Consider the following 25,769-nt stretch of genomic DNA (forward strand, 5'->3'; position numbering starts at 1 on the left):
GGACCTGTTTTCTGAGCTAAATGCAGAAGTCATGCACTTGACATTTCAAAAGTCAGAACAAACTGGTAGTTGCAAAGGTGTTGTCTTTTGTTCTTCAAACTTAGGCTTATGACTGTCATTGACTATAATAGAAACCAGAACTGTGTGTCTGAATGGGAATAATTCTCTTCCTAATTTTGTTAGTTATTTCCAAGATCATTTGCTTACATTACTGCAGTAGATCCCAATTGAAGTGTCTAAAACTCCATGCCATATACTTTGTCTTTGCATTCCTGCATTTCATGCACACATTCTCCCCCACTTCAATGAGAGGCATATTTAGTGGTGGCCATTTAAATGCTAAGAAATAGGTGTTCTTCTGTTGAAATGATCTACCAATTGTTCAGATTTTTGCTAAGTGTGGAAACTATAGATTATTGTTTCCACAGCAAAAGGAGACAGGGCATAGAAAGCAGGTCAGGTGAGCAGCTAACAAGTGCCTCTATGCTATAAAACTGTACAAAATCATGATGATTTCTAAAGACTGGCTGCTGGTGATTCTAAATTAGCTGCTTTTCCTGGACCTTAAGGATTTCCTCTGCTTCTGTATTGCACTGAGCAAATCACATGAAAATATGTGTAAGAACTGGGTGACTGGGGAGAATTGATAGTGGGTGATGCAGCCTCTCATTAGCAGACTTTATATCCTCTGTAGAGAGGCCAGTGGCAGAATGAGCATGGAAAATTCATTCTCCCCTCAGCTCAGAAGGCATTTTCCTGGCACTTGAGATGTGCTAGCAGAGCGTTTGGACAAACTGATAGTGCCCTTACCCATGTTTGTACTGTTCAGTACTCCTTGGTTTCAGTCCAGTCCTCCTCACAGATCTTGCATTAAGTTACACTTTTGCTGTGTGTTAGAACAAGTGACAATCATAACAAATAAAATGCTTTTTTGGATGTTGTAGGCGCATGTGAGCCTAATGATCTTATAGGGTATCACTGGCAGTTTAGTGCTGCCATTTGGGGTTCAGAAGGTATGGGCTTGTTTTAAGGGTAATTTAATGTACTTATTTGCAGTATTTTTGAGCTGCTGTGTTTAGATAGCAGTTAAACAAGTCTTTTTCTCAGTTGCTAAAGATACAGAAACAACTACTGGGACACTGTCTTACCAAATCCTTTTACAGCTGTTGCACTGAACACACTCAGATATGCCAGAATTTAAATGTGATCCCTGGGTTACTGGGCAGTCCAGAAACAAACTGCAGCTAACCAAACAGGTCCTTGTGGCCCAAGCCAGTTATCAAAAGAAGGGAAAATTCTTCATTTTTAAGTATATGTTTACTTCTCTCTTTCTGTTACATGCCGATAATGATGATATTTTATATTCTTGCCAAGAATAATAGCTTTGATATAATAGCTATGAGCGTTTCTTTCGTATGTATCATTATATCACCAAACATCTAAAGCAGAATACCAAGTAGGATAGACTCAGGAAACTGTGAATCAACACATATTCATGCAATTTGGACAAAGCAGTGTGTATCATGCCATAATACTAACTTTTCTTCAGTTGTGATAGCCAGTGTTTGATTGAATTTTTGTGATCTAGCATATTCATATCTCATGTTTGTCATTAGTGAATACTCAGATGAATGTCATCACCTTAAAACCAGCCTTTGCAATCTGTGCTCTTTAAGAGCTCCATGTAGGAATAACCAGTTATTACGGGTCAGACCTGGTGACATCTGGGTGTGAAAAGTTGCAGTGTACTTGCCAGCAAAATATATCACACAGGAGCTGTGCTATAGATATGTTTCTCCAAGGAATGATCGATACACAAACAGAATTCTTCTGAGCTGAGCAGGATTATTGAATTTGGGCTGGTTTTCCTGAAGTTCCTGTTTTGTAAAGATTGCAGTTAATGTGTTTATTTCAGATCGGGTCCTGAAGGTTGCTTACATAGTCTGTAGGCTGTATGTGGATCTCTGATTAATGGTTGGTGTTTGATTTTTTCTTTCTTTGTTTTTAATTAGATTCTTCCCTTCCAAAGCCAAATGTGAGACAGCCGCGTAAGTAGTTCTCTTTAAGCTTAATTTTTTTATCTAGAGAGTATTAGCTCAATGAAGAAAATTATCTTAAAGCTTTCTGAGAGTGTGTGTGTGTACATGTGAAATTCTGGGACAAGACAGAATTCTGACTGTATTGCTGATTGAAAGATTCCCATCACCGTTTAGATAGAAGGGCTGTGACCTTTTGTACATGTGCAAACCAAATCTGGGGAAACACCATAAAGCCTTAGGAAATGCATTTGCTGGTGTGTATTTTTATTTTCCCCTTCACTGCTTCCCTGTACCAGCATTTCAGCAGCAATGTCAGCTAACGGAGCTCCCATGTTTTACTTCAAACCTTGCTCCTACTCTGCACCGCAGCTGGCCACATCCCCAGTTACTCTGGCACCAGCATTTACAAGTCATGCTGGAGATGAGATCACTGACTTGATATGGATTAAATTCTCTGTGTTTTCTGTTGTCTGACGTATTGAATTAATCAGGGTCAATAGGAAGGGAAGAAAAGGAGGGAAGCATCACTAGAAGACAGCAGTAAACAGGAAAGTGATAATGATTTGTAGCCAAAATCAAGAATGGATAGAGAAGAGGAAGTGCAAAGGTTTTGTTTTTTTTTTCCTCTGCCCTTGTCCCTATGTCTTTGGGGATAAATTTGTTCAAAATAGCAAGGGGAATGAGAAATGAAGCTTCTGGGAGAAAAAACCTTCTAAGCTACTATCTGTCAGCTATTGCCTATGCAAACTTGATCACAGGCACCTAGAAGTGAGTCCTGAAGGCCCTTGCCAATAGGAACTGTTGGAGAAGCCATTTGCCAGAAGACCCTCAGGAATTCAGGAGTTTTTGGACTGGGGGATGTCCATAGGGATATCTGCTGGATGCAGGCACATGTAAAGTGAAGGTGTTGGTCATGGTTTGGGAACTGAAATTCCACTGAAGGATACTATTGAGAAGATCCAGTCAGCTCATTTCCTGACAAGCTTAGTAAAATGTTAATCACTGGCCTAAACCATTTGTGCACTGGGAGACATTAAAAATACTGAAACTAGGAATCAGTTTTGTGAGAAGAAATTCCCCCAAATGATCACTAAAAGTGGTGATTATTTTTTGAAGTATTTCTAATCACCAGAAAGAAAACCACAAAAGCCAAGTTTCACTGTTTGGCTGGTTAACACTTGGGGGCAATACATGCAGGAACCAGATGCTGTTACCCTGGAAATGGCACTGCAAAAGGGCCTCTCCCCTAGAATGTTATTTGCGTGTGTGTGTGGTTCTATTTTTGTGCTCTGGAATTAATTTCAGTTATTGAAAGCATTGCCAAATGTGAAAAACAATTGTTTCTATTTATGTTTTCACTGACTTTTTGCTGGCATCTCTTTCCTCTTAACAGCAGTTCCGTTCCCCACCTAGATTTCAGACTGAACTTGTAGGAGATGTAGGGGAAAGTTTGCTTGAATATTAGGGAATTTAAATTAAAAGCATCTTTTGCTAAAAACCTCAGCCCTTTGGAAATACATTTGTAAGATAAATGGACGTATCATTGAAGGCAGGTTATTAATGCCAACTGAAAATGCTTAATTTTTGCAACATTTTCCAGATTTGGGTGTGCTGAGGTGGGTTTTTCCTTTGTGATGTGGAACAGTTGCTTGGAGTGAAGCCAGTGTCTGAAAGCATCACTTTTATTTCCTTGATGCAGATCAGCTCATCTGTTCCTTAAAATAGTGCTTAATTAATTGTGAATTTTTAAAAGACTTTCACATGAAAGTATAAGATGAATTTCTATAAACCACTATTTGCCACTGAACATGAGAAGTGCTTATAATGTGTGTTTACCTTTGCAGCTGTGTTCTACGGGCTGGACACACTGACTGTGGTGGGCATTGCCTTTGCGGCATTTGTAATTGGCGCCCTGCTAACAGGAGCACTCTGGTTCATCTACTCTCGCACAGGTAAGGGTGAGGGCTTCCGCAGACCTCAGTGCAGATCATGCTGCAGGAAATGCGGTCTTCCCTTTCCTCCCCCCTTGCAGAGGCTATCCTGGGCTTTGTTCCTTGCTCTCTGCTCTTACTAGGGTGTTTCCAGCACCTCCTCCCATGAGCCTGTTGGTGCCTCTCAGCAGATTGAAACCCGCCCTTCCCTAAAGGGATGGAATCATGTTATGTGTTATGAACATGATTTGAAATTTGCTGAAATAAATTTAAATTCAGATCTTGAAAATTCACTTGGGACATGAATGAAACTGAGTATTCCCCGTAGCATCTCTGTATTTCAGATTTAGTTAATGTTTCAGTCAATGGATCCCTTTTGGCTCCCATATTCCTCCTTAAAAGATTTCTTGCAGTTACTAAATTAGGCTGATGTGACTGAGAATGTGATGTGATCAGTATGAGTAGTAGGCCAAATGACCAAGAGAATGCTTTATTTACATAGATATATTCGGAATGTTACTAGACTTGAAAATGTTTCTTGTGCTTTGATTACATAGAAATTTTGCCCCAGTTATTTATTCCTCCATTCTTCAACTGTGACATTAAATTGATAGAAGCCAAGTGTCTTCTCACTTAATTTTGTCCAACCAAATAACCAGGAATGTGCCTGAATTGGTGCAGCCTTTATGCATAGGTGGTTTTTCAGTATCTTAGATTTTTTTTTCGCATAACAAGTTAGCAGAAACACAGTACTGTATTGAAGGAAGAGAGAGTTTTGGGAACTTTGTTGCATGTAATCTGCAGGGTGGTACAGACAAAGACTGGACACTGATGGGGCTTTGATTTGCAACATCTTATCTTGGATGCTGGTGGATTATGGGTATTTCAGGATCCATACAGCCTGCTGGATTCCCTACTGCTTCCACTTCTGACCTGACAAGACCCTTCCAAGATCTCTGCATGTGGGGAAAATAAAGTCAGTTACTGCAAACCTATGAGGCTCTGGAGCACTGGAATTCTCCTCTAGCCCACCAAAGGGTTTTTCAACATCTAAAACCTCATGGAGGCTATTTAGGAGTGAGCATCCAGCCCTGTTGGTCAGAGCTTTTGTAAATATTATGACCTAGGAGTTTATATTAATTTGGAAAAAAAAAACAAAACCAAAACATGTATGGTTTTTTTTTCTAGTTAGCAGTACAAGAGCTTTGTGTAAGCAGTTTAATACTTCTCAATGCCTCAGCTGTGCATGAAGCTTGTTTTGAATTGAGGCGTAGAAAATTTAAAGGTTGTGATAACATGTATGAACAGCATAATTCTGCCTCATAGACTACTGAAACATTGTGGAAGCAAAGTAGGTGCAATTTCAATGAGTGAATGTGTAAGTTAAGAAGATTCCCAAATAGGTAGATTTTATTAACATAAAATTAAGCATTGTTAAAGTAATATAATTTATATTGGAAGTTATATATGGAAGTTCTGTCTGTTCACATGTAGAACAGAGACACATGTAGACACATGTTGTGTGTCAGTAGTCAAAGAGCACTGAGAAGCCAACATGAAAAATCCTTCAGGAACAACAGGACTTGGACCAGTCCCATTAAAAGAATTACACTAACAAAGTACATCATAGGGGCTGCATGCAAGTAGTAGAGCAGGCAGCTGCTCTTGGTTTGTGTTTGAGAAATGAAAATAAGTGGAGAAAAAAGCCAGACAAAAGTAGTAAATGAGAAGAAAGGAAGGGGACATTGTAACTCATCAGAGATTTGCAGAAATGATAAAAAAAAACCCTAGGTTCAGATTTTGAAAGGATTGTGAAAGTGAAACTGTGTTCCTGTGCACATAATTCTTCTGTGCATAGTGTCTTCTATCTCCAAAGCACAACTTGCAGCAGAGCGCAGTGAAGGCTCTGGCAGGGACAGTCTCTTAAAGGCCAACTGCTGTGGCAGACAAGATAATCCAGCTGCAGTGGAAACATTCTGGAGCTGGCTGCAGGCCTTTATTAAAATAAAGGGGGAGGGAGGAGGAAGATAATCTAAATTTCATCTACAGAGTGGCTGTCTTCTGCCATTAGAGAATTCATGTATTGCAGAACTGTGCTCTGAAATCTCATCTTTTGTTGCAAGTAGCACGGGGGTTTCTAACGTACTTCAGACCAAAGGTTGAGACATAGGAGCTCATTCTAAAGTATTTAGCTGATGCTCAAGAGCATGGACAAAGGCTACTGCTGGTGGAGAATGGCAACTGGGAATTTCTGAAGAAAGGTATTTTTTGTTGCTGTAGTCCTGTATGAAATACAGCAAAAGGCTTTTATCACTATATCTCCACTGTCAGACTCATTCTAGCATACACAAAACTTTACATAAAGGAGCTGGTTTTTTCATCTTGATAGGCCATTAACATTTAAATCTCAAACAGTTGACAGCAGAAGAGAACTACAAAATACGTAGGATTTCATCCCGAGATATTAAAAGAGGATTGTTGTGTTGAGGGTTTGGTTGTGGTTTTCTTACGTGTAGTGTTTTGCCAATTTCAGTCATGGACGACTTCTGCCAAAGCCTAAGAATTGTGCTTTAGAATACTCCAGACTCTCTGAAACAATTAATAATCGAGTACAAATGTCCTAAGATACACAGATAGTAGAGGAAGAGAGAGGGAAGGCTAGGATTACAGCAACAGGGGAGGAATTTTAGCTAACTGCTCTGCAAAAGGACTCCATACTTTTCTTTCTCCAGTCAGTGAAAGGACATGGAATGTGACTGAAAGCTTTCCACAGTTGTGTGGGTTCTGCTGGAGAGGAACAAAGGGAAGGTAGCAGAGATTTGCCACAATTAACCCAATTTACCTGGGTGTCTTTAGGAATATTGCAGTGTGCATGGATGCAGAAACCTTTCAAAATGTAACCAGATAAATATCTGTCAAGGTAGTATCTGTCTTAGGGATAATTGACTGTGTTTAGGAAGGAACATGTGAAAGTCTGATGAGTTAGTGAGACTGCTAACCCATGTAAACCGTGTTACACAGAATATCAGTCGCTTCATTCTCTTAGAAAGAGTGTTTTTCCTTCTCCAGGCAGTGTTGCAAGTATAGAGGGTAAAATGTTCCCCCACTGCTCCCTTTTTTATGGATCTGATTTAAAATAAACGAACATAGCAACCAATTATATTTGGCAAATGGAGATACAAAAGCAAACATTCAGACTTCCTGGACAGGGAGTACAACTGGCAGCTTTCCTAAGTGTGAATAATAAAGTGCATGTTGTCACATTCAGATGGGTAAAAGCTTGTTTACTGTCAATAAATGAGACATGTCCATTTTGAGCAGTTCTAGTTCAGGAACATGAGATATATGAAGCTGTTTACATGAAAAAGGCAAATGGAAAATGCCTTCGCGGTGATAGTTTACATCTCTTTACATCCTTTTGTGAATATTCTTCAAAAAGTCTTCACTACAGATTAGCTAGGTGTTGAGGAAATAAAATACAGGCAAAGTCAGCCAGCCCAGATGTGGTTGCTAGACTACGTTCATAATGTCCCTGTGATTTGGATTGTTTTTTGCCTGGGGACATTGAGAATTTGTTATTGTTTGACAAATGTTTGGTGTATCAGAGTTGCTGATTGTGCACTAGAGATGAGGTGCTGCAGAGGCAATTGAATTACAGCAGAGGGAAGGGGGCTCCTATCCCAAACCAGAGGAAGGGTGCCTCCTAAGATGCTTTCCAGAGGAGCTGGGAGGAGTAAAGCGAGCTGTTGGGCTCACACAGGGACCCCAGCGCTGCGTTTGTCTCTCTGCCATAAAACAAAACCAACATGTGTTTAGCTTATAAGTGAATTTATGGCTAAACGCATGCAGATTGTATTGCCATGCCGAGGCTGACGCAGAGCTGTGTGTTACCATGTGGTTTGTAAAATGGGTGACAGTGGAGCTGCAGGGAGGGCTGACAGGGGCCCTGCCGGGGAAGCTGCGGCTCCTCTGCACGCCCATCGCGGCTTCTCCTCCTGCTGCCGGGGTAGGGTTCACTGCCTCGCTGCTTTCTCATGTTTGTGTTCGCTTGTTTTGCTTTAATGAAGGGGAGTTTGCTTATCACTGTCTTTGTAAATATACCCTGTAGTACAAAAAAGAAGGAAGACGTGTACACAAACAGCTGGAGGACAACGGAGTGAGTTGTGAGGGGAAGACATCCAAACAAGGCTCATGAAAGCTTTTACAGTATAATAACACAGGCACTGATTTGCTACAGTTTCCTGTGATGGGTTGCAAACCCATTTCCAATGCAAATTAGAACTGAAACTCAGTTTATTTACTGACAACTGAGGGTAGATTCTGACCTGCAGCAGAAATCTGCTGCTCGTGAATGAGCTACGTAGATATTTCTTACACTGAGAAAAAGAGAATCAAAATCTGCTCAACAACAGTAAATGCTGGGCTGAGTTCTTGAATTCGAGAGTGAGATCCTCACCCTCTTTTTGAGCATTTCATTGGTCTCCTGAGCGATGTGGTTTGGTCTGTTGTTTCACTGTCCTGTCCCGTCCCCCCCTTTCCTCCCCATTCCTAAGCCAGCGGGGTGCAAGGCAAGAGCTGTGCATGGTGGGGCCTTCGGTGCACTTACAGCTGTGGCACAAGCTAACAGCGAACCTGCTGGTTCCTATTACAAAGTTCAGATGCAGCCTCTGCTGTGAGGAGTCCTCAGAGCAACCTTGTTTGTAGCAGACCTCTGAATACTGAGCAGCCTGCAGGACATCTTCTTGCCCGAGACACAAAGTGTTAAAGGCACACTTCCTCCGGAGCCGCATTCCAGAGGAGCTCGGAGCTCTGGCAGCTGGGCAGCAGCACACAGGGCATGGGGATGTGCCAGAGCAGCTCCTGGGGGAGGAAGTTGGCTCGTTCCTGCTCTGTAACCCTCTGGATGCAGGCTGTGCTTCCAGCCTTCAGCCTGTCACTGAAGCAGACACCGGGTAATGACCAGGGTAGAAAAACTGGACTCTGCAGAACTGGCCCATGGCATCAGGGCAATGTAGAGCAGGAAAACTGTGTCACTATAAACTCATGAGGCAGAAGATGTAACAGCCTTTGATTTTATTTTTTTCCCCAGTCATCCCTGCCCATGATGCGGCAAAATGTGTCCATCTTGCTCCTTTACCGGCGCTGGCTGCCATGGTTGGTCTGCAGCTCAAGCAGCAGCAATCTGTTACTGCTGCTGAGATCACAGCTTTGCAGCCTCAGAGAGGAGTTCAAGGGAGGGGCCAGCTACAGTGCATGTCATACAAACTTAGTCTTGCCATCTGTTTTGAAGAGACTATTTTAATATTGCTAAGGTTGCAGATTTGAGCACTGTAACTTTAAAAATGTCAGTTGTGGTTTCCTACATGGCCTCTTTATGATCTGTTAGGTATTCACATAATCTTTACTTCCACCATAGTTGAGACGTGGATTTTTTTCATAGCATCTGAGCCACAGGTGCCAGAGAGGTGTGAGGTGGACAGACAGAAATCTAGGTTTTATCAGAAGCCATACATATGGCTTTAACTCATAGTTGATTTGGCAGTGCAAATAACAAAGAGCTTTGAATTTACCATCGGTAAACAATTAACAAGAAATGGTGAGACTTCTTCCCACTTCAGGTTGTAAGTGCTGCATGTACTGTGGTAGCTGTAGGGGAACTTCCTGCAAATTATACTTGGAGTAAATCAAGTCAAGCTTGCAGGGTAGCTTGTTGGTTTTGTACACAAAGAAGACTGGCCATGTCTCAGGGTATGTGGTATCCAGCTAATTGAAGATCCTAGTCTTCAGCTCCAGTTTTACTGAGTCTGCTGCTCTATAAGCTGACGTTAAAACTAAAGCCTATATTTCATTGGCCTTTTTTCATGAAACAGCAAAACTATAGAGGTCAGAGTCATGAAAGGGGACCCATTTGAGTGACAGCTGACAACAGAAGATAGACAGTGTCTATCGTGGCAGTTTTCATCAGCTGCTTTAAAAATGCTTAAAAAAAATAGCTCTATTGTTTTCCCCATGTGCAATGCTCAGGTGTCAAAGTCTAGTAACATTTTCAGCAGTACTCTGAGGACTGTCACCCAAGATATTCATTCCATGGCAATACAAATCACCAGAAGAGGAAGACTGGGCAGGAATGGAGTATTGTTTTTTATGACAACTAACATTTTCTATTTCCCTTCTCCCAATCCTACTTTTTGTCTCCCCTTTCCCTCAGGAGAAACCACGGGAAGGCAGCAGGTGCCTACATCCCCTCCAGCCTCGGAGAACAGCAGTGCAGCACACAGCATCGGCAGCACGCAGAGCACTCCCTGCTCCAGCAGCAGTGCCACCTAATGCTGCGGAGGCCCATAGGAGGGCATAGGTTCAAAGGACTGTGTGAGGACATCAGCTTTTTAAAGTTGAAAGGATTGCTTTTGGGAAAGAAAAGGAAAAAAGAGGAGGGATTTTTCTACAAAAAACAAGAAAAAGACTTATTTTCTTTTGGGGAAGCCACTGTGTGTGTGAGTGTGTGTCTATACATGCACACAATGCATGGGTAAACACAGCCTGTTGGATCTTCTATAGGATGTTGTGCAACATGTGACAAAGCTACTAATTTTACAGTACTGCAACCTGTTCTAGGGGTCTGTGGGCCCTCAATGTGAAATCTATGCCAGTTTGGGAAAATGCTGCTTTGTCTGTATGACTTTTTCTTTCCCTAAGCCTTCTCATTGACATGAGGTATTAATTACAGGAGTTCAGTCATAGTCATAGAATGGTTTGAGTTGGAAGGGACCTTAAATGTCATCTAGTTCCAACCCCCTGCCACGGGCAGTGAAATCTTCCACTAGACCAGGTTGCTCCAAGCCCTGTCCAGCCTGGCCTTGAACACTGCCAGGGATGGGGCAGCCACAGCTTCCCTGGGCACCCTGCCCCAGCGCCTCACCATTCTCACAGTAAAGAGCTTATTCCTAATATCTTATCTAAATCTACCCTCTTTCAGCTTAAAGTTGTTACCCCTTGTCTTATCACTACACAACATAAGCAAAAGAAAGATAATCTTAGGTCAAAGGTTTTTTTTATTTGTCTTAAGCAAGAAAGCCTCAAGGTCAGATCTCTTTAGTTAATAACATTCTATTACTTCAGCTATGTTTAGCTATTTTGAGTAACCTTTGTTTTGTTCAGCTTACAGCTACAGCATCTCATTTGCTTTCCCGTTGGGTTTGCAGCTTCAAGTTTGTTCCAGGTATTTTGTTTTATTATGTATTGATTTGCTAATTGGAGAGGAGCACACTCTAACATTCCCTTTCTTGTTCTTTGGGCCAAAGCTCTTTAAATAACAGAGGTTTTTAATATCCTATACCAAATCGAGGCACACACAAACATTTAGACAAATAATGGTCTTGTGCACTAACATAGATGTGTGTACCTTTAATGGCAATGTCTTTATGAGATAGATGTATACCTATGTATACAGAGCCTAACTTACCACTTTAACAGTTGGGAAATTAGCTTAGTGTTCCTTCCTTACATGAAAGATATAATGCATATATATACATATATTAAAAAATCAGTTCTCCAGTTTACGGTAGGTAGATAGAGGAGATAGAACAGGTGATTTGGTTCTAATCCCTCAGCTAGCCCAAATTCCCTTTGAAATAAGGGATGGTTTTGAGGGCACAAAGAATGTACAGTACAGCCTGTTTGTGCAGAACACTGCATATCAAAATGAAGCTATTAAGATAGTTGTGCAGTCTTGTGTCAAACTGGTGTATGAACATTGCAATTGGATAGTCCCAAAGTAGTGTTGGAATATGGAAATGGCGGAAAGGTACTAATTGTCACAGTATTTTTTAGTGTCATTGCCATATCTTGACCTCCAAATCAATGCCAAATGAAAAAAGACACTTTTAATGTGTGATTGTCGACTGTTATGTTGCCACTTTGTAATGTGTTCTACTGATCCTTCTCCTTCTGAAGAAAAACAGGCATTGTTTTCCTCTAAAAATGAGATCAGTAACTTACATTAATTGTAGAGAAGGTTACCTGTGTTCTGCAAGAGGAGAAGGGAATTCATTACACTAGAGTGATAGTCTGCTCTGAAGTCTGAGCTGCAAATTTATTTTGCTGATTCTACACTTGTGCCTTGCTGATGCCAGGATGGTCAAAGTGCAAGATATGCAATAGATGTAAGTGCACAGGATCAGGTGGAATATTGCTCATTTTAAATCAAATCTGTTACTAATCCTGCAAGCATTTAGGCATATGAGTAACTACACACCTTGCCCTTGCTAGTACAAGCACATGCCCAACTCTCCATGTTATGGCTATTCTTGGAGTCCCTGTAGATGGTCAGTGTATAGGGTTGCTTATACAAAAAATGGTTTATGTTACCAGGCCAATGAGCTGTGCTGGTACCATCAGGAGGATGACATGTAAGTGTAGTTAATCCCATGCTTAAGGGGATGCAGGATTGGCTCTGTTATGAGATGTTGGGAGGATGAATGTGCCTCCTGTGTGGTTGAAAAGAAAGCGCTTTGCCTAACCTTCAGCAGAATGTATTGCATAAGCATATTCTATGTGTAAAGTCTTTAAAGATGTCTTCAAAGAAGACTAGAGTCTTTAAGTTCAATCATAGCTATATTTTACTACATTAAATTTCTGTATAAAGATATATTTAAATGTTTTAGATAAATGTAAGTTACTCTATATGAAATGTTTAATTTCAATTACTGTGAAATTTATATATCTTGTAAATTTTTTTCCCTGTTTTAACCCTTTCCTTCCTCAGATATTTTATTAAGTAGTTTCTCATAGAAAGTATTGGATTTGGTTGTTGGGATGGACAGGTTGAAAACTTTTATGTAAAATAGATAATTGTATATTTTTGAGAGAAACATGCTGCATTATCAGTGTTTTTTATCAAAAAAATACTCTAATTTTAAAATAATTTACAGATTTATATTTACCTTTGGATAAACCAAAAATACAGAATGATGAAAGATTCCATTTGTTGCCTTGTATTTAAATACAATTTAAATGAACTGAACTTGATGTACTCAGCTGTTTAATTCAGACATTTTAACCAGTCTGAATTAATTAACTATTGGAGTTACCAAAACTACATGTAATTAGCAGATGGAACAGCCATTTCTGCTTCAGTAAAAGAGGGAGAGAGAGAACCAAACCCGGGCATTCCCAGATAATAGCTTTATAATGAAAATGGATAGTACTTCCCAGCAGCTGGTAGCTGCCTGCAGTTCAGAGTACTGATCCACCTATAAGTTCTACTTTTATCACAGCCATTTGTCTCTACAGTAAGTTTCTGTGTGTGGTGAATGTGTAACTGCAAAGCCACTGGCTCCCATCTCTGTCAGACCTGGTCTTGCCATGCTGGAAGGGCAGCAAGGCAGTCCTGTCCCAGCAGAGGCTTTAAAGTAGGACTTCAGGGGGACAGGCACAGGGGTAAACTTTAGCAACTGCAAAGGAACTTCTTATATAATAATGGGAGGATTGGGCTTAAAAGGGACACCTTTTGTCTATAAAAGCTATTGGTAGTATACTTAAACTCCAAAGTAGACTGCTCCGTGTGTTATGCATTGTCTAATCACTAGGTCTAACCTTTTACAGCATTTGGTTTTGGACATTACTATATTCATGTTTTGAGAAATCACATCTTTCTGTGTTAGGCTATTTTTGTAGCATTTTCCACATGGAAATGGATTTTGCGAAATATTTGTAGATGCTGATGATTGTAACCTTCCCCCTGCCCTTTTGTAACCATTTGTTCTCCTGTATGTACTGTTCCTTCGGTTACGTATATCTACCTCATGCTTCACAAGAAGACTGTACTGTTGGTTTGCTGACAGCCCTTCGTGTGAGGTGACTGTTCTGTCCTATTGTTGTTTGTCATTTGTAGGGATGTTCATAGCATTATGAGGTCTTTGTTGCCATGTTCCTCATTGTGTTTCTTAACACAGTATTCTCATGTTTGAATTCAATAAGTACATTTCTTTAGGATCTAAATGCCAGATGTTTTTTAAATCAAAGAATGGGAGAAATTTTCTTGCTAATACCTTTGCTAATACCTGTGGCCAGTCTGAACACCCCATTTGTATTTCATATTACATTCAGTATTTCAGAGACTTGTGGAAATGCATAGTTGTACAGTTTTGATAACCACAGTGTCATGTCATCTTAGTCTCTTGTGCATAATAAAGTATATACCAATTTATTAATAATTGGTGCTGTGATTCATTTATTTGAAGTTGTGCAGGGCCAACAGCAGTAGATCAAGTTCTGTTTCACTGCTGCATCCTCATGTCCCATGAACTTCAGTGAGGATTGTGTGTTTTAAGGTGGTATATGATTTTGGGTGGCAACATCCATTTTCCTTCTGTGTTCTTTTATCCCCAGGCTTCTCCGTATCATGGCTTCTTGCAGAAGCCAGTAGATCTATTTAGTTAAATGCTGCTGTTCTTCACTCGAATTTGAAGTTCAAAGCTCTGATTCTGCAGGCATTTAGTTGTTGCATGTCAATGCACAGCCTCAGTCCCATCCTGCACAAAGCCTGGCTTGAGCACAGTCAAGCCAAGGAGTCTGCTGTTAGTCCTGTGCCTGAAGAGCTCCCTTGGACTGTTGTACCCCTGACTGCAAGTACACTGGAGCCACATGAGCAAGGCTGAGGTGTGTTTTCATTACTGAGGGGTCTTCCTGTGCTAGAGCAAATAGTTTGGCCTTGTGTCAGCAGGGCAAGGATTTGGGTGTTTACTATCCTGCTTATTGCTTTGTTTCCTGTATTTCATGTGCAAAATATTCTTTATGAGCACACTGGGGGAGTCAGTCTCAGTGGTATTTCACTGGGTTATTCAAAGGTTGTGGTTATTAACTCAGAAAAAGAAAGTTCCACAAGAAAGGGATCTAAAATGTTCAATGATTACTTGTAAATATCAAGATTCCTTCAGTACAGAAAAGGCCAGTAATTAGAAGCAGTTGTAAGCTTATACGTTGCCTGTGACTTACATCTTCCAGAGGTGCAGAGATTTATTGCTTCATAACAACCATGTTTCAGTTTCTGCGTAAAGACTATTTTTTCCCCTTTGGAAATGAACTCCATAGAGCTGCCTCTCAGCCTAAAGATACTGGAGCTGTTCTTCACCTTCAAGATTTGAATTTCAACTGAAACATGACCTGAAAGCCTGATCAGTGTTTCAAATGAGGAATCAATTTTAGAATGCAATTTTTAGCCATCAAATTGTGATATATTTGCATAACATTAAGAAGTAAGTCTCCTCATATTACAGAGGAGGTGTCAGTGTTGTGCGTGTTTGTTCCTATCAAGCATTTGCGATTGAAGCAAACACTTCGGAGAGTCAAAAAATACCAAGTGCCAGTTTCAGCAAAAACACAGTCCAGAGCTCTTTAAATTTAAACAAAATTAGATTTATCACAGTGTTCCCTCCAAAATAATACAAAAGGGAAAAGAGCCAATATTTTGATACATTTTCAGAGCTGTCACTTTGTAATTGTAAAGCAGATATTTATGAGGTTGGAAGTCTGTTTGCAGCTTGATTTTTGTACTGTATTCCCAGATCTGCGGGCCCTAGCCCTGGCTTTGCGAACCTGTGTGCATTCACTCTGAATTCTTTGCATAAAAAAAGATCAAATTACATCACTTCACCTTCCCAAAGAAGGATATGGCTCACGTTAAGTTTTTATAGTCTCTCCTTTGCTACAAGCCCTTAGGAACTCAAAGCAGCACGTTCAGAAGATGATGTGCACTGTGGTGCCTCCAGGCCTGCTATGCAGCCAGCCTGGCATTTAGTGCTGCACTCTTCCTGTGTTCAGGATAAAGAGGAATTGGTTTATGGACAGTCGAGGAAGAAAAGCAGCATAAAATTGTTCCTCTTGCACTTTTTTAAAATGACAAGGTTTTTTCCATCTAATTATTTTGGTGCGTATTGCTGGAGAATTGGTTAAAAGATATTTGGGTGGAGTCTCTTTTTCACTCTGACGTTACTTACTGCTGCCTGTAAACTGCCAGCTCTGGTAAGGAACAGAGTGTACTGGCAAAAGACTGAGTACTGTAAAAATCAGGCTATTGAGTGTTAAGCACTCGTGGTATTTAAATATGCTTTAAGTGGTTCAGCAAACTCCCTTTCTGTTTGGTCAGCCATGTCCATTTTTTATGATATGCCTGCTAAAATTAAAGTGCAGTCCCTGCACATCGGTGTTCTCAGTTCTCTATAAGCATTTAACTTCCAGCTTTGCTTTGTAAATAGGATGAAAGGCTCAAAAGAGTTCTCAGTCTGTCCTTTAGTACAAGCAGGCATATCCCATGGGGTCGTAAGCGCTTGGGATGTAGGGAAAGTCTTTGCTTTGTGCTGTGTTTTTATTAGCCTGTGATCCTAAAAGTGATTAGTAACGTTAGCTGTTAAGAATGGAAAATAAAATAAACAGGAAGGTTTAAGAGGCTCATACATGCAGGGCACTTTCAGCAGGAATATTTAGGTTTTCACAAAATATTTGAGTGCCAAAACATGTCACAGAAAATTTAAATCATTGAAATAAAATAACATGAAGGAAGCAGTTAGGAAGTGTCTGGAAATGGGAGCCTGAAGACTCAATGCCACACTTAATCCTGAACGGAGCTGGAGCTGGCTGGCTCCCAGGGCCACCACACACCACTGCAGTCATGACCTGGTCTCTGGCAAGCAGAGAGTGTTCAGGTGGGATGTTACCCATCACTGGGAACTCACAGAGTGTTAGGCATCAGCAACTGAAGCAGGATTATTATGGACAAGACTTGGCAATACTAACTTTGGGGTATCTCTTGTAATAAACCCTTTAATAACAGGCTTTTTCAGACAAATAAGGTTTTAGTGTAAGCTCTCTCTGTCTTTTGCTTCAGGAGGAAAGGCTGTGAAATACAGAAGGCTCTAGTTAGAAGTCACAGAACCAAATGACAAGCCACAGTGCTGGCACTTGGGATGTGCTCAGATGGCATGTGTCTGCAGTGTCAGAACAAGTAAAGTGCTAGTTCTGCCTTTTGAGGAGCTCCTCTGCTGCTGAAAGCCATGTTCAACCTGAAACTTTAGCTTGAATCGTAGTTCTAACTAACAATCTCTGTCATGGATGAGAGCAAACTCGTGCCTCACACTAGAGTGGAGGGGCAGGGGGAGACCGGCAGCTTCTCAGCCAGGCTCAAGATGGCGGCTGGACCAAGGGGGTTCTGTGGTGGAGCTCAGACAAAGCAAGAGGAGAGGCAGCTTCCAGCACAGAGGTGCTGGGGTACAGTCGGGGGTACATGGCAGTGATCAAGAAAGGCTCCACAGGATTTTGATGGAGAGCAAGGGAAGGTGCCTCACTTTTTAGCTCCATAGTTCCACTGCCATCTAACTGAACCACCATGTGGGGAGTGATGAGGGCACCTGTGCCCTCTGGAGACTCTCTACAGCACCTCCGCATGATCTGCGGCTCTGGTCACAAAACAGACCTGCCTTCTCTCTCTTCCTTTAAGTGGAAAGAGACCCAAAGGTGGGGTTTGGATTCCAGTCCCCTCACTACGTGTTTCAAACCCTCTCTGAGAGTCATAAAGCATGGCTCTCTTGTCAGCACCTCTGGTGCTCAAGGCAGCATGGAAAAAGCAGACTGCTGCAGGTGCAAGATGGTGAAGGGTGCTGAAGATGTGGAAGATGGTCAGCAGAGAGAGACAGGACCGAGCATGGGGTGATAAACATCGACATTAGGAAAAAGGTAAGGCTGTATTTTTATTTCACATAGACTAAGCTGGCTCTGCCCTCAGTGGGGAGGCGATGTTGGTAATTAAGGATGGAAAAAGGAAGGAATCCATGATGAGGTTATTGTCAAGTTGTCTGACAGAGAAAGTTGGATCAATGCTGCGATGATGAGTATTGTAGCATGAGAAGCAGAATGCACTGGTTCTGTCTGGGGAGGGTTGAGGGATGATTACACTGGAAAGCGTGTACCCTGCTGACATGCTTTGTACCATTACAAAGCCAGAGTAAGTACACCCGTATTTTTACTGGCAGTGCTTAGTTAATTTTTCTTTGACTTCCCTCAAATATGTGTCCCTGAAGTGAGTCATATTTTACTAGATGTCAGACAACAAGGGTCTGTCATAAACCAAGAAGCTTTTGCCAGGCTGGCTGCCTGGCCTTTCTCCTGTACCCATGGGCCATGGAATGCACAGGATTATCTGCTCTGTGGACAAGGAGTGATTTCTCTGCTTGCATTGTGCTTGTCACCAGCGTTATGAAATAACATACTGAGGAGACCGTAATTGTACTGGGAACTTCAGAAATCTGGCTCTGGCAAGGCATTGTGTACAGCTGATTTTGTTTTCTGGTTTAATGGTAAAAATAGGGTTATGCTAAGTTAATTCTAGAAGATTTCCCCATTGCTTGCTTTTGTGAACTTTCATTTGTGGCATTGCTTTTTCATTCAGAGGTAAAATACAAAAAGCTTAAATAAAAATTTACGTCATAGGCCAAGCATACAAGAGGCTGAAAGTCAGACTTCATACTTCTAGAGCACATACTTGTTAGTCAATATCTGGTTAAACAGCTGTGAACTAAGAACAAATTTGACATTCTCTCTCTTAGAAGCTGTAAGAAATCTTAATTACTGTGTTTGAGTAATGACAAATAGTGTGGTTACAGGGATCCCAGCTGTTATTGTTGTATTTGTATTGTATTGCTGTTACTGAGCAAAGACAAAACCGTCTTGGTCGTTGTGCATTTACATTTTTAAATATAAACCCACAGATATATACAAACACAAATTATTCCATCTAGTAGTGGGAGAACTCAAGAAGGGAAAGTACCAATGTGTATGTCAGAGGACAAATGCACGTGGACACATGAGTAGTGCAGAAAGCATCTCAAGTATGCAAGCCAGTGCTGCAAACAAGCGTTGTACATCTGGAAATATGACTTAGTTGTGCTCTTTCAAAATCTTAGAGGTCTGGATTCCCTTTGCTTAATTCAGGCAGTTAGGGGAATCATCAGCCTGTGCTTCCTGTGTGGTCGCTGGAGGCTGACTGAGCACACCTTGCCTATCTCTTGTATGGGCACCGGAGAGATCCTAGAGGAACTTCATTCCTAACTGAGCACCTGCAGCTGGCCAGGATGAATCTGGACATCCATCTTCTCTAGATTGCGTTGCTCAGGCTGGGGAGTTCTCATAAAAATCATGTAATGGGAATGAACTCATAAATTCTCAGTGTTTATGTGTGCTGTGGTGCCAGTGTAGAGTTACAGTGATGTAACTTCGACACAATCAGTGAAGATAACAGTTACATGGGATGAGGCTAAGAGGAGACCAGGGTCACTGCCCTGCAGCTTCCATCTATAGGTGGGATAATTCAGGTGTTGCCTTCTGCTTATTAACCTTTCAGAAGATTTTTCACAGCATTGAAAGAAACCAACCTGTGTTAAACAGGAGGCACTTACCCACTTGCCAGCAGCCAGGCTCAGTGCCATGTTGGAAGAAAAAAAAGTTTGTTGTAACTCAGAGTCCATATTTCATTTTTAGAGCAAACTAAGGGCCAGATTCTCAGCTGGTATAAACCTGCTCATCTGACTTCAGCCCAATTCTGTCTGTTTACACCAGCAGAGCATCTCTCAAGTGTATAAGCTGCTCTTTAGCACTGAATAACAGAAACATAACCTGGCAAGCAGCCAGTTTGAATAGCTGCCAGTGTACTTCACATGCAAAGATGATTTCTTGAACCCCAGCTCTTCCCTCCTTCTTTAGACTTTTATTGAAAACAGGACTTGTTCCCTAGTCTCTGAAGTCATACTTCTTGCAACTTCAGCACACTAGTTCAGCTGAATTCTGCTCTGCAGATTTAAAGGCTTTATCAGCATTAAAAGCTTTTATTTCCAGACAAGGTTCTGACAACTGCAGCGCTGGTCTTCCTGTTTGCATTTGGGTCAAGATGACCCACATTTCAGATCAGCCAGTACAAAATGCCATGGTAATTTTTCAAAGATGCTTGTGGTCTGAGCAGAGATTGCAAGGTATCAATGCACTAGAGCCATTCTGGCACCAATGAATTGTGTGTGAATTCACTATAAAAAATCCCCCAAAAGTCTGAAGCAGGTGTTCTGGGCAGGGTACATGCACATGTGAATAATGTGCTGATTAGTCACAGAGACACTCTACAGCAAAGCCCACAAGCTCTAACTGACACTGTAAAGTCCTTGGTGGATCTGTACCTGTTTACTCATGGAGTGGTTGTGGGCTTGCCCAGACAAGTACACCAGGATATATTTGACACATTGTCTTTCTGGAGCAATGTCATTCTTGTAAAGGTAGAGAAATGCTGCTGCTGTGTGTCTCAGGTGCTGTCACTTCTGAACTTGTGAAACCAAATGGCTTCCAGGCTGCCTATGGGCTTGCTCCTGACAGAGGTGACAGCAGTCAATGGGCCACTGCTGCTCTTGTGTCATTTCTTTAAGCAACACTTAGTCTTCCAAGGAAAAAGCTAGCATTAGTCATATGTGATTCAGCTGTAACTATCCCACCCATTATAAATCCTATTCACATTGCCTGTTTCCAGATGTTTTTAGCTAGCAGTTCCTTTAAGAGTGTCCATGCTTGGGCTGGGACTTGGCTAGTTAGCACTGCATGTGATGAAGGCTGCTTACCAGTGAGGCTTAAAAACTGTTTAATTGATCCAAGTTTTTAGGAGGGTTTCTTTCTCTTTCTCCCTTGAGCTCATTGCCATTCCTGCATTGAGTGCTGTCTGTTCATGCTTCTGATCATGTTTTTTGGACAAAGCAAGCACATCTCTAGCTTGACGCTTCTGCCTTTGTCTTCTGGAAGTGTGTAAGAGAGGTGACCTCACAGGAAACAAAGAAGTAGCATTTGAGCCTTCAGTAATAAAGAACTATTTCCAGAAAGCAGCCTGCAAACAGCAAATAGACTGCAACTTGCATTCAGGGCTCATCAAATGCTTTGAAATAGCAATCAAAACAGTAAAATCACACACTGCTCTTAGACAAGTCAGAGGTAGGAAAACAAACAGAAGGGCTGTAAGCACTATGTTGAACTCTTGGGGGAGGATTTTAAGTTTGTGGAAAGAAATGACTCTCCAGTTCTGTAAATACAGACACATGAAGCTGTTGCACAGTGCTAAGATATTTTTATTTTTTTTAGGAATTAGAGTAGTTCTTTTATCAGTCATCAAATTTAAGAAAACCACTCTTTATGTATCATGGGCTATGCTTTCAACATACTCTGTGATTCATCATCCAGGACTGAGAGATTGGAGGGATGTTCTGTGAACTTCTCATCTTTCACAGGACTGACTGCCACAAAAGTACTCACTAGATGACCCCAACAAAAGGCATATACAACATGTGATTCAGACTGAAACTTCACCAAAGCTTTCATGGGAAACCTTGTATTTTTCCCAAAGCCTGACTTTATTTTCCTGAAGATTTCTAGTGCTAAAATTAAGCCTTATGTTAAACTGCTTTACTAAATTACGTCATACAGCTTTATGCCTCTGGCTGTGAACTCAGATATGTACTGGAAGCCAGCTGAGGAAATTTCACACCTTTGTTTTATTCTTCTAAAGTACTTGATAACTTCATGTGGATGTCACTGGGATACTAAAAACATACTCATGGAGAAGATGCCCGTGTGTTTTTTCTTGAGGGAAACTGGTTGATCAAAGCTAGCATGTACGTCTTGCAAAGCCATCAGATTTTACTCTTATGACTATGTTAGTCCTAAGAACCTTCACTGGTGATGCCAGTTAAGGAAAACCTTTCTCCATGGCAGTGGTTTCTCTTTGATGCTCCTATCAGGCCAATGCAAACAGGCAAATGCCAGAGAGCTGAAACTGTATTGCTTACTGGTATCTCAATAGTATCTAATACTGCAGGTCTGATTTCCAATCAAGGCATGTGGGGGTTTGTGTATAAGTTGTTGGAGCCCTAATGGGAATTTTCCATGTTAATATCTCTCCTGCAGACGAGTTGAACAATTGACTCTTTACTGTTAATCTCCATTTATGTATCTTCCTCCTCTCACAGTTTGAGTTCATTTTGCAATAAAAGCACCTTGTGTTTATTTCCTTTCTAAATCCTGATAGTGACAAATAGGTCTTAGCAAACTATTTCTTGTTAGTTTTTGTTATTTCTACATACTCCAGGTACTGCAATATAGTGGAATTACCCTTAGAATAAAAGGTTTGCACACTGTAAATTGAACACAGAAAATATCTGTTTAGGCCAGCTTGTCTGCATGTCTGAGACATCTCGAGGTTTGGTGTGGATTTTATAGCAGAGAATTAGTGCTGATTTCTGTGACACAACTCCTGATTATTCCCTGAGTCAGGTTTTGGTACCCAGACGCAGAAAACTCAGAGCAGATCTTGATAGTTCTAAATCCAGGGGATTGGGGACGTATTACTACATTGCTTGAGATGTATATAATCTACATGAAGCACTCTGGGGGAAACTCTTATCTGCTCTGTTTCATTTAGGCATTGGTTCTGAAGAATGACATTCCCTAGCCAAAATGCCATTCAAAGAAGATAACCTTTGTACTTCCTATGGAGCAATATAAACCACTCTGCAGGGCATGGCACAGTGGAGAGCCCAGCACTGCCAGTAGCCCTGCCAAGGCATTTAGCTTTTCTATGCCTCACTTTTCCTGCACATGAGCCTTTCACATCCACTTCAGCACGTTAAAGATGATGCACATCTGAGAGCTGGCATTCAGGGGGAGGTCTCTGTTCTAGTTTAGCTACTTTGGCAATCAACAGTAAATGATAAAGGTTAAAACAGTTTTCTGTAAGTGTTTTCTAACTTCTTTTGCTGAAAGGCACATTTTTTTGTCAGGTAAAAAAAGTGTAATCCTTCACTATATTTTAAAGCAGTACATCGAGAAGATTTCTCTGAAATTTTTAGGTGTGTATTTCTTGTTCTTATTGGTAATTTGTTTCCCCCATGCTATCTTCAATGGTAAAACAGTGAAATACTCAGTACTGTTTCCTACTGCAAATAACACTATGAATTAGAAATAAATGAGGCAATTTTACCACTAACAACTGATATGTCCATGAAGAAATGGAACTCGGGAGATGTTATTTTATAGACACAATATTTTTCTTGACAAAGCTTGTAAATTCATAAGCTACAGTAAAGGGTAGTACATAGGATGTAAGAGGCTGTTCTCCCTCTTTTCAGTTATCATCCAGTGTGTTTACAGCATGGTGCATCTGTCACAACATGCGGAATTTGTGGAAGAGTGGATCTGCACAAGTGTTAAATGTCAGGCTGTAAACTAAACACTCCCAGGAATGGGAGGCATCATGAAGGGATTCATGCGGGGAGGAAACATAGTTGTCCAGGGTAAACTTGAAACGACCGTGTTTTGTTGACTCCATATTTCAAAAGTAATTGCATGCTCTGAGATTACTTTGGCTCTGAGCAATGAATGCTGTGTCCTATATTATTTAATAAGCTTTTAATTCTTGGGAAGGAGAATGTTCTGCAGATGGACATAGAAAATATCCCATCTTAATAAAGTTGATTTGTAGGTCAAGAGAATTAATCTAATAATCATCATAGATGATTAGAGGATGTTGAAATACACCGGATCCCACACTTCCACCGGGGCTAGTGTATTTAACATGTTCTCATGCTGGGAGGATTAATGTTGTATCACAGCCGGGTGAATCACATCATTCAATGAGATATTTGGTACAAAGTACCCTTCTATTTAGAGACCTGTGTGACCACAGCCTATGGCGTGGCTGAGGTCAGAACTGCTCTTCCCAGCCCCCAGGCAGAGGCTGACGATCAGGTTGGGAGCTGGGGTAACTCGGTTTGACCCTAAGCCCTGTCTGCTCTGTAATTTGGATAAACAGTTTTCCCTTTTTGTACTGTTTTCTTTGCCCAGCCTTTGTCTTCAGGAAGTCTGAATGCTTGGCAGCAAAATCTGCCTTTTCCTTTGTCAGGCTTTGCAATGTGGTGCTCTCATTTTACTAGGAATGAGGGATATCCTGACCCCTTGGGATTTGCTGGACTCCTGCCCTCCATCCCCTGCTTCTGTACCAGGCTGGAGCATCCTGCAGCACACATCTTGCTCCTGCTCTGGGACATCTTGCTCCATCTCTAGCCAGGCATATCCAACACACATGAAGGGCTCTTTCCATAGACTGTCTTCTCCATTCTGACTTCTGCCTGCTGTGCACTCCACTCAGACTGGAGAGCAACCACATTCAAATAAACAAGAATCCTATCCATAGGCAGCAGTTTTTTACTGGGGGAGGGTGTGCTTTATCCATGATGACTTTTTTGTAATTAGGATGAGAAACTGGATGACATGGAAAGGGGCAGCTCAAACTGTTTTGGAGATTTGTTAGAAGCACAAATTGTTTTTTGAGACATTTATTTTGTGTGATCTAATTAGTGTATGCTGGGCGCATTATGGAGCTGACTCACTCATTGCTTGAGTGGAGGAGGTGAAAGAGAAATGAAATAAATTGGCTGTATCCTTGCAGAAAACTTTTGAGTTTTCTTTAGTAAACTCTCTGAGGTATTCCCATTTTAACTTTTCAGAGAAATCCTCTCATCCTACTCTCAGGTTAATGATGATTTTACTTACAGAGGAAGACATTTTCCTGCCTGTGCAGCCAGCTTGGAATAAGGGCTACAAGGGAGATGAGTAAATAGCGAAGGAAGGAGAAGTAGAGGGTAAAAGGAAGATTAAGTAGAAACAGAACTTTGAATAGATTGCAATTTATGGTTGTTTGTGGTTGTATAAATACTTCCCCTCAATGTAGTAATCCAGATATGATCCTAACTGAAATCCATGCAGGTAGTTAAATCAATAGGCGCTAGAGTATGGTTCATGTATTTCTTTACTCCATTTAACTCTCTTATACTGAGTATGCACTAACATTCGTATTTCTACTAGAGTATCTGTTTACACAGAATATTAAGTTCATAAATCTTACTTTGATTTTTGACCATGACAGAATCTGTTACCCACAAAAATCTGCCAAGCACAGCAACCTGTACATGGAGATAGGACTCTCTCCATAAGGAAGAACACTTCATTTAATCAATGACTTTGGTGGAATAGAATTACATTAAGTTATTCTAATGTTCCTCCTTCCTCATCATGTCAGCTGATTGAATTGACTTGAAGTTTTGGTGCCAAGTTATGGTTTGGTTTTAAATGACTTAAATTGGATTTCTCCTATGTGCCTTCTGTTACAGCTAACACAGCTGAGCACAGCTTGTTTCCCCAGCTCAGCTGTGTTAAATGCACATCAGTGAGTCAACAGCCTACACCTGCCACCAGGGTGTGTGGGTTGTGCATCTCAGGTGCGGATGTTGCAAGGGTCTGCTTCCTGGTACAGGGGGAAGCATTCGACTATTTTTGATGTTGGAGCCCTCTCTGAGCTCTGCAGACTAAGGTAAAGTAGTTTAACAAAGTTTAGGTACTGGGGTTCTACTTTTCAGACAGGCCTTTGAAACTAAAATTGCAGAGGTACAGTGAATATGAACCCTACAGTGATTTTGCACGTGAGGGTAAAGCTATATTCAGTAGTGGGGGGGTAAAGAGCCCTTAAACTCTCTTTATTTGACTTGCATCAGAAGTAGTGTATTAAGGCTAATTTGAAAGGCTGTGTGGACAGATCTTGCAGATGCTGAAATAAAGAGATTGCTTTAGCTAACATATGGAAATATTTACAGATCTTACACATGGTGATATATAGGAGTAAACAGAATGTCAGATAAGCACTGCATTCCTTTATTTCCACTTAAGACTCACA

At 41.1% G+C, this 25,769-nt stretch overlaps 1 protein-coding gene across 3 annotated transcripts in view; it reads left to right on the forward strand.

Annotated features, from left to right (window-relative positions):
* TGFBR3 (transforming growth factor beta receptor 3) overlaps window positions 1–10,779 on the forward strand; it is a 119,048-nt gene extending 108,269 nt beyond the window's left edge. For 2 of the 3 annotated variants that reach the window (XM_034064005.1, XM_005153919.4), the window contains 3 exons: window positions 2,013–2,048; window positions 3,884–3,991; window positions 10,179–10,779. In XM_034064005.1, coding sequence (XP_033919896.1) covers window positions 2,013–2,048; window positions 3,884–3,991; window positions 10,179–10,297 — 263 coding nt within the window. In that variant the 3' untranslated portion in view covers window positions 10,298–10,779. The remainder of the gene's footprint in view (window positions 1–2,012; window positions 2,049–3,883; window positions 3,992–10,178) is intronic. The other variant, XM_034064004.1, reaches the window with a different exon arrangement.
* The last annotated feature ends 14,990 nt before the right edge of the window (window positions 10,780–25,769 follow it).

Source organism: Melopsittacus undulatus, chromosome 6 (assembly GCF_012275295.1).
Source record: "Melopsittacus undulatus isolate bMelUnd1 chromosome 6, bMelUnd1.mat.Z, whole genome shotgun sequence".
In the NCBI taxonomy this organism is placed as follows: Eukaryota; Metazoa; Chordata; class Aves; order Psittaciformes; family Psittaculidae; genus Melopsittacus; species Melopsittacus undulatus.